This window comes from Aedes aegypti, chromosome 1, assembly GCF_002204515.2.
Source record: "Aedes aegypti strain LVP_AGWG chromosome 1, AaegL5.0 Primary Assembly, whole genome shotgun sequence".
Taxonomy (NCBI): domain Eukaryota; kingdom Metazoa; phylum Arthropoda; class Insecta; order Diptera; family Culicidae; genus Aedes; species Aedes aegypti.
Window position 1 is genome coordinate 238,751,532 of NC_035107.1, and position 17,580 is coordinate 238,769,111.

At 38.1% G+C, this 17,580-nt stretch overlaps 1 protein-coding gene across 5 annotated transcripts in view; it reads right to left on the reverse strand.

Annotated features, from left to right (window-relative positions):
- Positions 1-17,580, reverse strand: part of LOC110674038 (cadherin-87A) — an 869,996-nt gene that overhangs the window by 10,026 nt on the left and 842,390 nt on the right. For all 5 annotated transcript variants that reach the window (XM_021837330.1, XM_021837335.1, XM_021837332.1 and 2 more), the window contains 2 exons: positions 3,207-3,308; positions 2,706-3,126 (listed from right to left, as the gene is read on the reverse strand). In XM_021837330.1, the coding sequence (XP_021693022.1) occupies positions 2,706-3,126; positions 3,207-3,308 (523 nt within the window). The remainder of the gene's footprint in view (positions 1-2,705; positions 3,127-3,206; positions 3,309-17,580) is intronic.

The following is a 17,580-nucleotide window of genomic DNA, read 5'->3' on the forward strand; positions in this document are numbered from 1 at the left end:
AATCTCATGAACTCAACTCTTAATACCTGAACGGTCCCAAGTTTTATTTCCTATGCTGATTCATTTATTTGAATGAACCTTATCTTTTTGTACTATTTTTTACGAGTTGTCTTTAAAACAGTGCAGTGAAATTTTTATTAAAACGATTGGTGTCCAAATGTTAAATGCCAGTTCATCAAAAATCCTTAAGTCAAATGACCCACTTCGCCGTTCCTTCCATAGCTCGCATAATGCATTGACGTATTGACGTACGTTCCACCGAATACAAAAAATAACTCCTCAGGCACAGCCATCAGCTAGTCCGGATTGGATTTTTTTTTTCGAACGATTAAGGCGAAGTAGGCCGTTATTGAAATTTGTACGCGTCGGTGATGATTGTTGCTAACTCATCTCACGATTTCGAATCAAAGAAAATCAGTTGGTTTTGCACTGACATAGCTGAAAAAAGTATCAGTATACTTTATGCATGTTAGCGCGTACAGTGATACTTTTTCAAGTCAATATAAACTATCAAGACTGAGTTTTATCACTTTGAAATGCAAGCTAAAAAGTCATCATTGTTACCAAAACGAATGACGGGCTACTTAGCCTTAAGGCAATCCTGGCAAATAAATCGTGGATACCGATTTCACGCCTTTTTCTCACACAACAACGTACGGATTTGTGTGATATTTTCGAAGAACGCAGTTTTTTAAGCGTCTCGTGTCATTGTTATTCGAAGGCGCACACTTTGATTTGGTTATGCGAAAACTCCAGCTCATTGTTTATCTTGGTAACGATTTCTCGTGATCATTGATTGAAGTCTGACTGAGCCTGCTCTTTCTTTCCTAATCCGTTTTTGGAATATTCCACGTTAGCGAAGTATGTATTTCCGTTCACTTCCTTCTTGAGTAGGAGCTGGAAAATTAGCAATTAGTTTAAGAGAGGTGCTGCGTTATTTTACTCCACAATACAAATACCTTTTGTGCTTTTAAATTTACCGAAAAGTAGCCGTTTTCAATAAGCTCAGTTGAATTTTATTGATGAGCGACAACGATCACGTATCGCTGTGTAGATGAACGTCAAAGAACACTGAGTTGTGTTGCTCACGGCCTACCTATATAATGAGCATCAAGATAGCATAAAATCAGCTGATTTTTGCTCATGATCTGAACTTTTTTAATGCCTAGCCATGTTATATATGCCTCTAATTGGGCATCTACGGCTACAGCGGCACTTTTGAGGATGATGTATAACAGCTCTACTGTTATCGGTAGTAAACGCAAGCTCGTGGCCTAAGGTATGGAGCACCAATCTGGTCAAAAGCGAGTAGAAACCTAAAGCGGTTGGAGAGCGCGTATAGGATCATGAGCTTAAGAGTAACAAGCGCATACCACACGATTTCTGAAGAGGCCTTGTGCATCATACCCGGGATGACACCCATCGGGTTCATCATCAAGGAGGACGTTCAATGCTTGAATCAAAGGGGTACCAGAGGTGTCTGCAACGCGTGTAAAGAGGTAACGCTCAGAGATTGGCAGCAGAAATGGTATAACTCCACTAAAGGTACATGGACCCATCGGCTAACACCAAATGTGTCAGATTGGTATGAAACAAACCATGGGGAAGTGAACTTCCACCTGACGCAGTTTCTGGCAGGACATGGTTGAAATAGGCAGTACCTGCATAGTTTCAAGCACTTAGAATCTCCTGTGTGCCCCAATTGTGATAGTGTGGAGGAAACAACTGAGCATGTCGTGGTCGATTGCCCCCGTTTCAGAGAGACATTGGATGCCGAGTGCTGGAATTCAGTAACTATGGCTGTCACTAACATTATGCTAGATTTGCATCACCTATGGCACGCTGACCAAGAGGATCAGCCCTGCCGAGACTGATCCCTTGTAACAATGTTTAAGTCGGCTAAGAAAAGCAGTTTGCCTAGGCTACTTCTGCTACACGTGTTGTGCTTTATGCACTGGTAAGTGCCTGAAGCAACAGTGGTGGAAAACCCTGAATGTGTGGTTAATACCAGAACTGATGCTAACGGTACGAAAACCGTTGTGTTTAGGGTATCTTCAGCAAAGTTACAAATCATGTGATGAGTTAAAATAATTATGCAACTCGTCACACGCGATTTGAACTGTGCGATTGATGATCCGATACAGGAGCTTGATAACAATACAGCTTTTGCATGTTTTACTTTGCGGGACGTTGCATCCGGGTGCAGGATTACGCATGCTGTCGTATTAAATTTACTTCAATCAGATTAAGCTGCCATAATAGGAAGATGATTTTCAACCCTGTGGTTGGAATTATATTTTCCGGGTAGTCACTAATGACGTTAGATATGTAATCACTGATTTTTTTTTCTGTAAATTGATTTTTAAATCAATGACATAGTTGGTTCTAATAATCCTATTCCACAAATGTATCTAAATGCAGAAGAATTAGAACCAACTAAACATTTTGTTCTGTGAATTGGGCATGAAACCGATTACACTTGATTCCTCCCACCCTATTAATAATAAATTTAAATACAACTGTCCAATTATGAAACAAGTACGACCTGATCGATTACAAAAAATCATCAGTTCCAATAACCATACAACCCAACCCCCATCGTAGAGAATATGTTCTACAACGCTACGAATAACCGAAACACGTTTTTCCGAGAAATTCCTCCTCCGGGGCACTCGTACAAACCCTCTTCCTCCAACAACACTTACCGAGGGTGCCCTGCTGTTCCGCAGTGTCGCATAATCCGACATTTCTCCGCTCAGTCCGCCTGCCGGGGCCGCACCGTTTCCGCTTCCGCCACCGCCGCCGCCACCAATCCCGCTAGTGCCCATCAGCACCGAGCTCAGATTGGACGCATAATTGCGTGGCTGGATGGTGGCGTACGTGTTATCGCCGCCCCCTTGGGACAATTCCGGGTACGAATCCCGCCGATCCAGCCCCAGGACCAACGCTTGTTCCTGCTGTTGCATCACATGGTGGTGCTGGTTCTGGTGGCTGGCCAACGACGACGAAGTATTGTTCGAGCTGTTCAACTGCTGTTGGTGGTGGTGCTGCTGCTGCTGTTGCGTCAGTTCCGGCTCGGAAAACACTTGCATCGTCAGTTCCTGCTCTTCGTAGAGCTTCAGTTTTCTGGATGGGAACGGGGCAAAAAAAAGGAAATCGATTTTGAATCCGAACATATGGATAAGGATTGCATGCTATTGACTTACTGCTCGATCCAAAGTGGATTCTCGGTCGTATTTAAATCTTCGATAATCTGCTTTTTGATCAAGGCGTCCTTTCTTCTGGTTTCGTTCGGAATCGTAATGACCCTATGCAGAGAAGAAAAAGAAAAAGATTAAAAGACTGGAAGGTTAGAGGCTCGATGGGATTGGATCGGCAAAAAGACCTAAGGGTGGGTATTGATTTTGCTCTGTTCAGTGCTTTAATTACAGCTGCTCAAAGAATGCAAAATCGAAAGTTTCATTCAGGATTAGGGTGTCCCAGGAACATCCAATATTCGAAAAGCCATGGTGTTCAATCTTAAAATAACTTGTTCAAAGTACTTTTGTAGAAAATAAAACAACTTTCTAAAAAACTATATTTGGAGGGCATTGCCAGATCGATTTATGAAAAATTGTCATTCTATAGAAAAAATTCTTTTACTTCGAGGTTTGGTGCAGATAATTTCAAATCCAATTATTTTTCTGAGTCAGTGATGTATAAAGTCCCTAAAGTGTGCGTATCGTGCAGTGCATTAGGAGAAAAACGATGAAATGAAGAGGAGTTTTGAATCAGAAATTCGGTGTTCCGATCTGCAACGAATACGTTAGAAAGTATACACACACTTGTCAGAACGTCTACCGAACGTATCATATGGCTTTACCATTTCCAACATGATTCCACAATATCCCGTAACACCTATGGAAGGTCGTAGAGTTATCTGCATCTGTCTTAAGTAGGTGTTCAATCAACCACTTCTTTTCCATTCCACACCATTCGCAAGGACGTGGCCATGACAGCTCTAGACTGTTGGAGTCAAGTCCCAAATCTTTGGCTTTGGTAACGAACGGGAAGGAGGCAACCCTCATACAACCTTCTAGGACTGTACCACCTAAGAAGTTTTACGAATTGCTGAATGCTCATGTTTTCAAATCCAAGTATTTTTCTAATATTTTAATATTTTCCTTGCAGAATTTTTGGCAATTCGTGCGGCACCAATTTTTGAAAATATTAAATATATCTACAGAACTTTCGAAACCCTACAAATAATATACTTTTCAGGTAATTTTTATGTAGATATTCAATCCAAAATATTGTGTATCGCAGAAGTTTTTACAAGTACGGAAACGCTAACAAAAATTCGTAATGGCATCAAATCGGGTAGACGCCTTCGGGGGACTTATTCTCCGCAAATCAAAGAATAAGTGCTCTGCAGACACCATTGTTGAAAGAAATATACTCAAAATATGCACGACTTCCTACTACTCGATATTGTATAACTCGATTTAGGGTAGGTGTACTAGTTATGGACATAATGGTTCTCTATTTCGCCATACACGATAATTTGATTATCTAAAAATTTTGAAGCGTTCTGTGTGTTTAAGTAGTTTCATATCAAATATATCTTGATGTTAAAACATTCAAAAATATTCAAAACATGAAAGTTTTCGAGAAAACACATATGACCAAATAGGGAACCACTATAGCCATAACTGGTACACTTCCCCTACATATGCTATAAATCGTTGGATATCGATAAATATTCATATCTCCTCTACCGCCGTGCGGGGTGACATTGGGCCTGGGGGGTGACTTTGACCGCCTATTTCGAAGCATCTAAGGGCTAGTAGGGGAGTCAAAAAACTAATCCATGACCATCCAGTGGCTATTTATAACGTATTCTTGAAGCTTGCCACATTGTTTTCATTGTTCTGGTTTTAGATTGCTGTAGAAAACTTGGCCCAAAGTCACCCTTATGGACCAATGTCACCCCGCACGACGGTACTAGAAGTCACGTATAAGGTAAATTTATTGCCCTAATGCCATAGCTATTATAAAAAGTTCTTATTTGGCGAGACTTTAACTACTTTTTGTTTTAGAATTTATGAATTGTAATGAAAGTTTATAAACATAAAAAGAAAGTATTGGTTCACTAGAAATAGACAAAATTTTCTGGGAACTTTGGAAAAATTAACAACTTTTTTTGAAAAATTATCATCAAAAATAATATTGCCTGCTCACAGAAGTGATCAAGCAATATTATTAGGAAAACAAGTTCACCCTTGTAACTTTGTTTGACCTAGAACTTAAATTATCTTTTTCCATTGGTAGCTCTAGGGCTCCATTGATTTCCAACGAACTTAAGGCTAAGTAGTCCGTCATTCGTTTTGGCAGCAATGATGACTTTGCAGCTTAAAATTTCAAAGTGATAAAACTCAGTCTCGATAGTTTACATTGACTTGACAAATTATCACTGTACGCGCTAACATGCATAAAGTATGCTGATACTTTTTCAGCTATGTCAGTGCAAAACCAACTGATTTTCTTTGATTCGACATCGTGAGATGAATTAGCACAATACAAACCTAAGATTTAAACTTACTTTGAAAATTTCAGTCTATCTTCAATTTTGTTTGTTTTAGCTCTTTTTATTGAAATGCTTTCTTCTTAAGGAAAAAGTCCTACAAAGTAGTAAGAAAGAAATGGTTAATAGAATAATAACAAAATGCAGATTTTGATGTTTGCATGGCTAAATTTAAGAGCAAAATTAATAAAAACCTTTTAAAGCAGGGCTGAACTGTTCTTCATAATAAACTAGACAGTTTTGAGAATCTTAAAGTTAATTAAGAATTAATGTTAATTAATTAATTAATTTATATTCTTTAGTTAGCTCAACTTTATTTGAAATGCAAGATCCATTTGTATCCTCATGTTTTTTTTTAAACTTTGTCAAATTGATCAACCAATCTATCATTTAATTTTATACTGGACAGTGCACAACTCTTAAAAGGATTTGGATGGTTTAGGAAATTATACAAATAAGAAGGGTTTGCCACAAAATCTTGGGCAGGATTCTCACAGAATTATTTACAGAATCATTTGAATGAATTCCTTAGGCAGGTTTCTCATACATTTTTTTGCAGAAATCTTGATATTCTTCCCAGATCATGGACAAAATACTTGGCAGGGCATTCTCATAATCCTAAATAGGATTCTGTTAGAATTCCGATCATGATTCTACAACAATTACTACTATACAACAATTTCGCAGATTCCAGAATAGGATCATACAATATTTCTTAGTCAATTCTTGCGCATGATTTGGTCATCGAAAATCATTTCGATTTTCGAGTTACAAAAAATACACAAAATTCCAAAAGGGTCTAAAGTCAAGGTTGAGCATTAGAAGGTTAAAATTTGTAAATTTAGTAAGGTTTTGAAATTTACAAACTTTACGGGATCCTATGTTCTAGGCTTCTAAGAGTTTTTAGCGTATTCTTGAGGATACTCGTGAACTCCTAAGACTTCTTAGCCAGCCGACAAATTTCTAGTGGGATACTGTGGATTTCTAGTGGTATTCTGAGCATTTTTGGCAAAATCTTATGGTTTTTGAGTAAGTTTCAAGTAGAATTTGAGGATGATAGCGGTGGTCTATGAAAGACTTCTGAGAATTCCTTTCGGTGAGTTGACCATTTAAAACAATATGGCAGTGGAATCTTAAAATTCTAAGCGATATTTTCAAAATTCTTAGCGAACTTTTCGGCAGATCTCAATTGCTATTTGAAACCTAAGCAGGATCTTGAGAATTCCAGGTAAGATTATGTGATTGCCTAGTGAGCTGATTTCGAATCTTAGTGGATTCATAAGGATGATTTATAACATGCAAGCTCAACTTCCATTAAAATGTCAATGTTATGTTGTATATTGTACAAAATTACAGCCCATATCAAAGGCGCCAATTTCATAAAAATATTAAGGGGCAAAGTTCGACAGTCAAATTCGAGAAAATATGTTTTGTTTAAGTAAACTTCCGAAAATTTGTATTTATGTAACTTATAAATTTTACTAACTTGACAAATCAAATGCGTTTAGCATTAGCATTAGCATTAAGCATTTCGCACAAATTCGTAGGTGGTATAGTTCTAGACCATTGTATGTGGGTTGTCTCCTTCCCGTCCTTTACCAAAGTCAGAGATTTGGGGTTAACCTCTAACTCTTAGGCAAGATTGACGCATCCTCCAATAATCGAGTGCTGTCCTGGCCACGTCCTTGCGAAAGCTGGGGAATGGGAAAGGGTGATTGATTGAACACCTACTTAAGAAAAATGCAGAGAACTCTAAGACCTCTCGTAGGTGTTACGGGATGTTGTGGAATGTTGATGGAAAGGGCAGTGCCATGGGACACGTTTGGTAGACGTTGGCAGACAAATGAATTATTTACGCTTTGCGATCATGCGCTGCTGATTAGAACAAACTCACCAAATTATTTTTTCGAATATCCGCACGCAATCTGTCGCTCCTCTACACACTCAAACAGAGTGTGAGGGATCGGTAAATAAAACTACCGAAACTGATCTGTAACTTACTAAATTGCTGATGTTTCGGTGATTGAGCGAGTTTTGACAGCGCGTCATCAATAAAACTACCGAATTTCGGTAAACCGTGGTTGATCTGTTAACATTTTTACCGAAACTTTGGTGAATCATCAGCATTACCGAAATTGGTAAAATATTCAACTGAATGGTCGGTAACCAACCTCTTGGTTTACCGAAATCGGTAATTTTGAAATTGAGCGACGTCATACTGCCATGTTTTTTTTTATGTTGCTGCAGTAGAGTAGAAACGAATCTCGATTGATAATTGGTTCAGTTTTTCATCCATCGAGCAAAGAGAATAACGACGGAGGTGAGTTTAGTACATTATTGTGAAATTGATAATTGTCTCAAGAAGTAACTATACAGTTTTTGCAGGCAATGGCCGCTTTTTTCTAGCGGGTCACCACATTTACGTTCCGCTGGAGACATTGCGTTTGATTCGACAACAACACTCGGCACCCTGAAACGGCATTACGTCTGCAGAGAGCTTCCGATTTAATGTTATAATTTACCAAGTTCAAATATAAAATAAAATATGGGATTAGCTAATTTCTGGTGTATTCTGTTGATTTTGTTGATGAAAAAGCAGGGGGAAGGGTCGAGGGAAGGAGCTACGGTTTTCTGATCAAAGATTACCGAACGTTCGGTAGTTTTGACAGCTGTGCTCCAATCTGAAAATTACCGACCGTTCGGTAATCGGTTCGTTTACCGAAACGATTACCGAACGTTCAGCTGTTGAGATTTCGGTAAACGAATTACCGACTTCGGTGATTTGAGCTAAGTGTGTAATAATGAACAATAGTGTGACCCGTAACTTAGCACTGCCCATCAAAATGCACGCACTGCAGTTCTTAAGCCATCCCGAATCGAACATCCACGAACCAATTTTTGAATCAACACGCACGGGAGATACAAAACGCGAAACGAATTCATTACAGAGAACTCTCGAGCAAAACGCAAGCAAATCGAATAAAAGTAAAAAACAAAACTTCACACAACATCTTCAGACATAATCTCCGATAAAAAACACATCTATCACTTCGAAAAACATATTTCCACAAAACATTTGCACGTGGCGTAGCACCACTGAATCTAATTTTCACCAGCGGATTTGAAAAAAAAAGAAAAAAAGAACGCGGACGAGGTAAACGTGACACAAAACTCGCAACGCAGCCGCCCGCGCGCGGCTTGCTGCGATTCAAATCCTTGACAAATCAAATGCGTTTATCGCAAAAAAAGAGGTGTAAAATGTCGCAAATAAATAAATAAAAATTAAACACAAAAAGAATTCATGGCATATTTTTCGATTAAGTAATGTTTACCTTAACTAACATTGTAGCACTTATTTTCTATTTACATTCGACCGCATCCAATTTAACCCTCTAATACCCAACCCCGCCTTTAAACGGGGTACACTTTGGAATTTTGTGTATTTTTTCGTAGCTCGGAAATTGAAATGATTTTATTTTGGGCTTATACCTTGACGCATAACATGCATATAAGAAAAGTTTTTTATGATTTTTGAAACTTTTTTGTATTATTGAAAATTGTTTGAAAAATTGTATTCTTATATAACCTTCAAATGCCTGGGATTCATTTAACGTGTATTAGAAAAAATCGTACTTTTTATATTTTTCTACGATCAACCTATCACAGAAGAAGAGCCTGATGGTATTGAAATGATTTCAAATCTGTTTTTCCGTTAGGTACACGGAAAATAAAAAATGTTCCAGAAAAAAATTGAAAAAATCATATTTTCAAAAGTATAGTAAAAACTCTAATTTTTATTATTGCCAAAAATCAGTAACCAGAAGAGGCTTCAAGAAAAAATTGAAAAGGATAGGGATGTTCAAAAATAAAAATAATAAAAATCAAAAACCAAAATTCATAAATTTGCGAAGAAAAATAAATCATTGCCCAAACCGTGTTTAGAATGATTTTAGATAACGAAAAAATATATTTAGATCTAAAACAAAAATTTGGGTATTAGAGGGTTAAGCTCAAATTTGACCAATTTTTTAAAGAACCATGCTGATGTTTCTGACGTATGAGGTGGAGACTCTCTCATGGGTTCGGTAATGGATAAGTGTCGTCAAAGTATTCCGAATATGCTCTTTCCTTTTGGTCGAGGATGGCTTTTATCGCACGCTATGTCTAAACCAGCAGATTATGCAAATCGAATGTACCTCAGATTTTTTTTTCGCTGTATTTGGTGCATAATTTCATAATCGGAAGTTTACAAAATATTCTATTGGTGAAATTTTTCCCATACATTTTGTATGGGCTGAAATGTGTAGGAAAACGTGATTTTCATTGATTTACATAGTCTGTATATGAAAAAAAAATAGCTAAAAAGTGGAAAAACCCGAAATTTCACCGATGGAATATTTTAAAACCTTCCGATTATGAAAATATAACCCAATTACTTAACTCCTGCGAAAAAAAATCCGAGGTACATTCGATTTGCATAATCTGCTGGTTTTGCTATGTCTATCGTCCTTTCCTTATATCCGTTGATCCTTGGCGTCTCGAAAGTAATTTCCATTTCCTTATTCTTTCCGTGTTCGCTGAGGTATAGAGTCTAGGTACATCAGTGATGCTCAGGATCATTTTTCAATCACCTGTATTTCTGATCGAAGATAGTTATACGAATAGATCAGTGTGCTATTCATGATAACTTTAGGGGTAGTACAGCCTCCTGACGAAAAATTGTACGAAGTTTATCACATTCAGGAGATTTAGACGACACTTGCGACCCGCGGGCTGCACTTTGGCCACCGCGGGTCTACATAATGTGGATCATGTCGTGAAATGCTGCTAGCTTATGCTGGAACGAATGATTTGATGTCTATGGGATGATTCGCTGATTGTTTGTAGGCTTCCTATAGATTTCGAAGTTAAACTATGAACTTTCTTCCCTGATGACAGGTAGATCCAAAAGCAGTAGTTTTCCCTCTTTCTCCTCCTCGTTGGTGAGCTTGATATCATTGTGTTCGATGTTAATTGTACTACACTTTTTTATATTAAACTTTGGGAGGGATTATTAGAGTATGTTTAAAACTACAAATGAACTTTAACACTTCACTTTTTGTAAAAAAAAGAACTAAACTCACTAAGGTGAGCAAATACCTTTAAACTCTAATATGTGTTGCTTATCTTGACAGATAGGCCTATTTCGTCTGCGACTTACAGACTTCTTCAGTGTCGAGTGCTCGACTTGAAGAAGTCTGTAAGTCGCAGACGAAATAGGCCTATCTGTCAAGATAAGCAACACATATTAGAGTTTAAAGGTATTTGCTCACCTTAGTGATTTTAGTATTTTATTTTTATTTTTTTTGCAAAAAGTGAAGTGTTAAAGTTCATTTGTAGTGTTAATTGTATCCAAAACCATAGGTAGAGTTTTTTGCTTGTTAACGCTGAAGATGTCGTTAATGTATCTAAACCATTTATCCGGTAATACTCATTGTTTCTTTAAATTTCAAAAACGGGGAGAGAGAGTTTCCTATGGGGGCTCCTTTTGACTGCTTGTAGAAGTTTCCTCGAAATTGAAAGTAGTCTTGCCAATCTCATGTATGTTCCATGCTGAATCCAAACTTTTGGAGTAATAACGAGTCCTTCTCAAGATTTAGGGAATCCTTTACTGGAACGCTGGGGAAAAGAGCCGCTACGTCAAAAGAAAACATCATCTCGTCATCCTCGATGTTTCCTGACTCTAATAGTTTCTGGGAGAACTCCTGGGTATTTTTAACTGACCTAGTTGGGAAAGGACTCGGCATACTCTGGAATTCCTTGACTAACCATTTTGACAGTTTATGAGTGGGGGATCCATCTGCCGAAATGATTTTTCGCATTTCTTCTCCTGTTTGTGAATTCGGATTTCAAACGAGCCTCGCCAATGATCGCCTTGCAGTATCAGGTATCAGAAGGCCGGCTCCAGAGGCACGTTCCCCGCCATTTGGGAGATTTGTGCCATCGCCATATTTGAGCCTATTTCATCATCTACCCGATGGGAGAGGAAAGGGAAGGGAAAGATGGGAGGATAATCGGAGTCACAACTATCACACACAAATGAGTCAATACGCTGAATATTTGTCATGTGATAGTTGAGTCGGCAGTGGCCTGTCAACGCTCTGACCAAGAGACTGCAATTCTGCTTTGACCCTTGGAGATGGCTCAGTAATGTACAATTTTGTTTGACGACACGACTCCAAACTATTCCAATATTGCTTGTGCTGAGTTGCCGCCCAAGAATTTATCTGAAGCTTCACCCAGCACTTCGAAATTGGAATAGTTGGCTCAGGGCCGATGAAGTCATGCGATGCTCTATCGCGAGGTAGCTCATCAGCCAATTAATTTCCAGCGATGGAAGAATGGCCAGGTGGGTACATATATACATACATATACATATACATACATATATATACAATACAAGGTTTACAGAGTTGACTGAATTCAGTTCCTCAATTTGAGTTCGACATGCGATAACAAGCTTGTGAGATCACTCGAAGCAAGGACAATTGTGTCCCAACTCACCGGAAGTGGAAACATCCGAATCACTAGGATTTCCAATGGACGGAGAGAATCCATGGAATTTGGTCACAACCAATTCCCAGTATATGTAGCGATGATCAGATAATGATTCATCATCTGATACATACCAATTCGTCAACTTGTGACTGATTCTGTTCGAGCTGAGCATTATGTCTAACACATCTTCTCTAGCAGATACCATGAAGGTTGGGCGATTCCCTAAAATAAGTAATCCAAGATTTGAACTACTTAAGCACTTTATCAGACTGGTGCTTCTCAAATTTATAGCTGAACTGCTCCAGATGATGTGATGAGTATTAGCATCACTGCCCACAATCAGCAGAAGGCCTCTTCATAGGCAGTGAACGACAACTCGTTTGAAATCATCCATTGGGTATGGTTCATCATGTGGTAAATACACCACACAACGAAAAACGTATTTCCTATTGAGATCACTAACAGAAATATCAATTGTGACAGCACATACATCTTTGGTTGTTAACTCAGAAATGAGTGTAGCAACGATAGCGCTATTTACGAGCACGCATGCACGAGGCATGTCACGCGAGTTTGCCATTTCATGTTTCCGAAAGTAGCAAAAACTGGGTCCACAAGGTTACCTAGATAAAAGATCACAAAAATAAGGTTTTTGATCTAGCGCCATTTGAGCTGTAGCATTTGCAGATTGATCATTGCTGATATTTGATGCTGAAGATTGGTCTAACAAAACTATCCTAACCGTAGACACTACCCAAACTAGGCAGGATTAAGCTTTTCGCAATCTCAGAACGAATAAGACCAGCAGCGATAAAACCATATCGGTATCTCTTAAAAGTCGGCAAAGGCGAAAAGCACAGAACACACTGTGTAATACGCATAATGCGAAACCATAGAGGTGAAAATTTAAACTAAGTTACAACGTATTAATAATCCCACCCTTATTTAGCCTCAGGCTTGAGACTGAAGAAGGGCAGCCGATTATCTCGGAGAAACACAAGGTCACCTGCACCATTGCTCCGGGTAGCACAGGAAGGGCATAATACTGTAGAGGGCGCCCTGGTACTCCACAGGCTCCGTTTGTGGTTAGGTTTTATTTAGACCCCCCTAACCATTCATTCTTAGGCACGGTAAGCTTAAAGCCGCATGAATTAGGGGTCACGCTACCTACACTACACGGCTATCTAGGCTGATCGGGAAAAGGAAGTTAACATTGATGATTAACTCCTGACGTGCCCAATCAGCCTGGAATTCCTTGACTAACCATTTCGACAGTTTATGAGTGGGGGATCCATCTGCCGAAATATTTTCTCGCATTTCTTCTCCTGTTTATGAAATCGGATTTCAAACGAGCCTCGCCAATGATCGCCTTGCAGTCCTTCAGGTTTCAGTCCGTAAACTTGATGAGACCGGGATCCACTCTCAAATGTCGGTAGGGGCCTTTGTTTATCATTTTCGCGTCGAAATAATCTAGAAAGTTATAGGGGAAAAAGGTGGTTTGGACCCGCTAAGTTGTCCCACAGTTATGTATGACTAGGGCCGTAGGTCGAGCACCACTGTAATCATTCATCTAGTATTTTTACATCAATATTTCTCTGGAAAATCATATTACACACTCAGGCAAATGGACTATCGATAAACATTAGACTTGTTCATATTTGAAAAAATGTCTGGAAATCTACCGGTCAAGCAGTATTCGGAATTCTCATGCCAAGAACAATGTCTGGTCAAATTTTCAGCTCATTTGATAAAGATTTCAGTATGCTTCAAGTTGAAAATGTGTTTTTGGGCTTATTTCAAGGTTCAAAAAATGATAACTAGCATGTGGAAAATGAAAACCACATGCTATTATCACTATTTGAAAGCAATTTCTATTCTGTTAATGTTTGTCGAACACGCTAGTAAGATTAATTTGAGTTTTAACATTGTTTGATCCAAATTTGTTCTCCACAGTACCCAGAAATTACAGTTTTCTCAATATACATGGTATATAAAACACCCATTAAAATTATTTTTTCATGCCCTTGTCAACGGGAATCGAACATAATACATGTATTACTTCAATGACCATCAACAGCTTACATGTTGCTCAACGCGTTCATTTTTTGTGTTCTTTGAAGCTCACGGTGGTGCTCTTGGCTCACCCATAGTGGATTTGCAAATGTGCTTTACAATTACTAATTTTTTACAATTTATTTTCGTAAGATAAATGCTAACTTTGAACGGGATTGACTTTAAGATATGCATAGTCATCATGCCTGGAAATTAAAAATCCGAAATGTTCATGCAGGCATGCTTTTCAGTGAAAACACTTCCCGAAAAAAGAGATTTTCAAGAACCTCGAGATACAAACCTCAATCAAACTATGTTAAAACTTGTTCCAATCTTAAAATCATGTTCGGCAAAAGTTCGTAGAATTGGATAAACTACTATGTAGAGGTATTTCCAATAAACTTTGATGTTTCGTTCGGTAGTTATGATTTTTTAAAGCTTGAAAATAGCCCAAAAACACATAATTGATTTGAAGCACCCCTAAATTTACTCTAAATTAAGTGAAATTTTGGCCAGAAGTTCATTTCGCAATGATAAATAAAAGTATTGGTTGACTGAGGAGTTTCCAGACATTTTTGAAAATATGAATAGGTCTAATAAACATAGGAAAATTCGCCACAAGAAATCGGGTTGAAATTCATAAATTTGCCTTATGAAACCAGAATTTGTAAACAAAAAACGTTTACGCGGCAACATGGAATCGAACCAAGAACCTTGCGATCGATAGGCCCGAGTGTCAACCACGCGCCTATTGACGCCTTGATGCGAAGTGAAGCTAAAACGATACATAAAGCGTTCGTATTGCAATAATCTTTCCACCTTTCATAAGGCAAAATGTATGAAATTCGATAGACCAGTTCGCTGCGTGCAGTATCCGTTCAATTTGGGCAACACGTCCAAAAATTTCATGATGCCAAAATCGAACCATGCCAACACCGAACAGTCTTTTCGTAGCAAATTTTTAAATATCGTTCGATTTTGGCTCGTTGTCAAAATGTGTCATTCGTTTTAGCAACAATGATGACTTTTCAGCTTGCATTTCAAAGTGATAAAACTCTGGCCTTGTAACTAATTCATCTCACGATTTTGAATCAAAGAAAATCAGTTGGTTTTGCACTGACACAGCTAAAAAAGTATCAGCATACTTTATGCATGTTAGCGCGTACAGTGACACTTTTTGAAGTTAATATCAACTATCAAGACTGAGTTTTATCACTTTATTTGAAATACAAGCTGAAAAGTCATCATTGTTGCCAAAACGAATGACGGGCTACTTAATCGAACGGTATGTTACCAAAATCGAACGGTTTCGCGAAGACAAAATCGAACCGTGACCAAAATCGAATGGGAACTGTAAAAACTAAATCAATAGTCTGTTTCGAAAAATATCATAATTTTTCTGCACAACAATTAATTTCAGCTGTTTCTGTGTGCCCTTTTGATTGCAGTAAATCATTCGATATGAGATGCTTTACTAAATACGCAAGAAATATAATTTTGAAGAATTTTTTTTAAAAATAACCTCTAGGGCTTAGACGACAAACTGCTCGAATGGAAAACACTTTTCACTTAACTTTATGCGGAGGATAACTTGGAAGATTACAACTTTTGTGGACTTCTTACTTTTTTAAGAGCTCGACTTGGAATAAATTTATTTCCTGGATTTTAACTTAAAGAAGCTTAACTAGGTACTACAACTAATAATAATTGAATTACATGCTACTTAATTATAGCACTACTACAATCGTCTAGCACTCAAATGCAGTGCTAGATCAAGTGGGTTCGGCGCGAATCTATAGAGATCTGGTTGGGAACTGATCGAGAACAAACAGCATGTTTACAATCAAATTTGATGTTTACACTAGTAAAGAGCCAGCCTTGTTAATTTTATATGCCGTGGGGCTGAGTTATTTGCTGTCAATTTGTATATTACAATAGAAATTTAGGGTTACTAAGTTCGAAAGCTTAATGTGAAAAAAATTACGTTTGCCATCGATTCAAATGGTCTGCAGCCGTAACGGACGCCCAATTATAACGCAGCATAACAAAAGATAGCGCAACAAATGAAATTTCACTGTATTGTATTTCCATATTCTTACACAGTTTTGGGCAGGCATTGACCAGCTCTTGGAAAATGTAACTTAGGGTTTTGTTCTACTTCGTCGTAAGCGTTACTATTCGTCGTATCAAACTTTAAATGTTCCACTACGGCGGATATTCAAACTTACCTGCAACATGGATTCATTATTCAAGTATAATTTTGTGAAAGCTGTTATGGTTTGTACACTTGTACACCAAAAATGCAATAAAACTACTGTATTTCGGTAAATAACTTCAGTTCAATTATCCACTTTGCACTTTTTCACCGAAATCGCATGGACGAATACGATTTGAGAGAAATGCTTAGCGATCGACTGAGCCACACACCACTTTCCAACACAAGTTTCTTCCCGCCCCCGTGGGTGACTTACTTCGCCGGGCATTTATTTTCACTATGGAAAACCTTCGTACTTCTTCACTGAAGGATTTCATTCCAATCACACGCCGTAAAACTCCAATAAATCACCAAATTTTACGAAATTTCCTCAACCGCCGCGAATAATTGAGAATGTAAACAAAGTTCAATCCGTCGTACTGAGAAAAAAAAGCTTGTGCTCATCAATGTGTGCGCGACGCTCGACGTAAAAATACGATTCCTTTGATTGTGTTGTTTTCGCTGTACTGTGAGCAAATGCCATAATTGTACGGTCAAAAGGAATTGTGTTCATATGTTTGGGCTGAATTTTGATGACGAACAATTAATTTTAAAGGAAATAAGTATATATCATCATGCTGAAGGAATGGAGGGAGATGCCCGTAGATCTATATATTCTAGTAAAACATTTTATTATAGCATTGATATGTTGCGTTTTAACCATTCAATACACACAGTGAGCCGTAAGTTGTGAGACGAATCTGGAAACTGATTGCGACGGAGTTGAAAACGATACGACGGACTGAGAATACGGTAAGATGCATTTTCTTTGCATTATTTCCAAAAAGAGAATAAGATTTATCAAAATGTTATTGTACAATGCTAAAGCCGTTTTGAGAAAGAATTGTTTGACATCGGTTTGTATCAGCATCATTCACTGCAATACTGGTAAAATTGCAGTTCTCACTGATCAATGCTTAATACGATGGATACTAACACATCACCCTATTATGCGATTGTTCTTCTTATATGGCCCATGCATACAAATACTACCGTTTGACGCATATTTGTCCCGCGGTCCATAATGTTTACATAGAATATGGGACAAGTAGGTACAGAATGGCAGAATAGTATTAATAAAGTTTATTAAACATCATGATTCTTCTTCTTCTTGGCATTAATGTCCCCACTGGGACAAAGCCGGCTACTCAGCGTAGTGTTCTTATTAGCACTT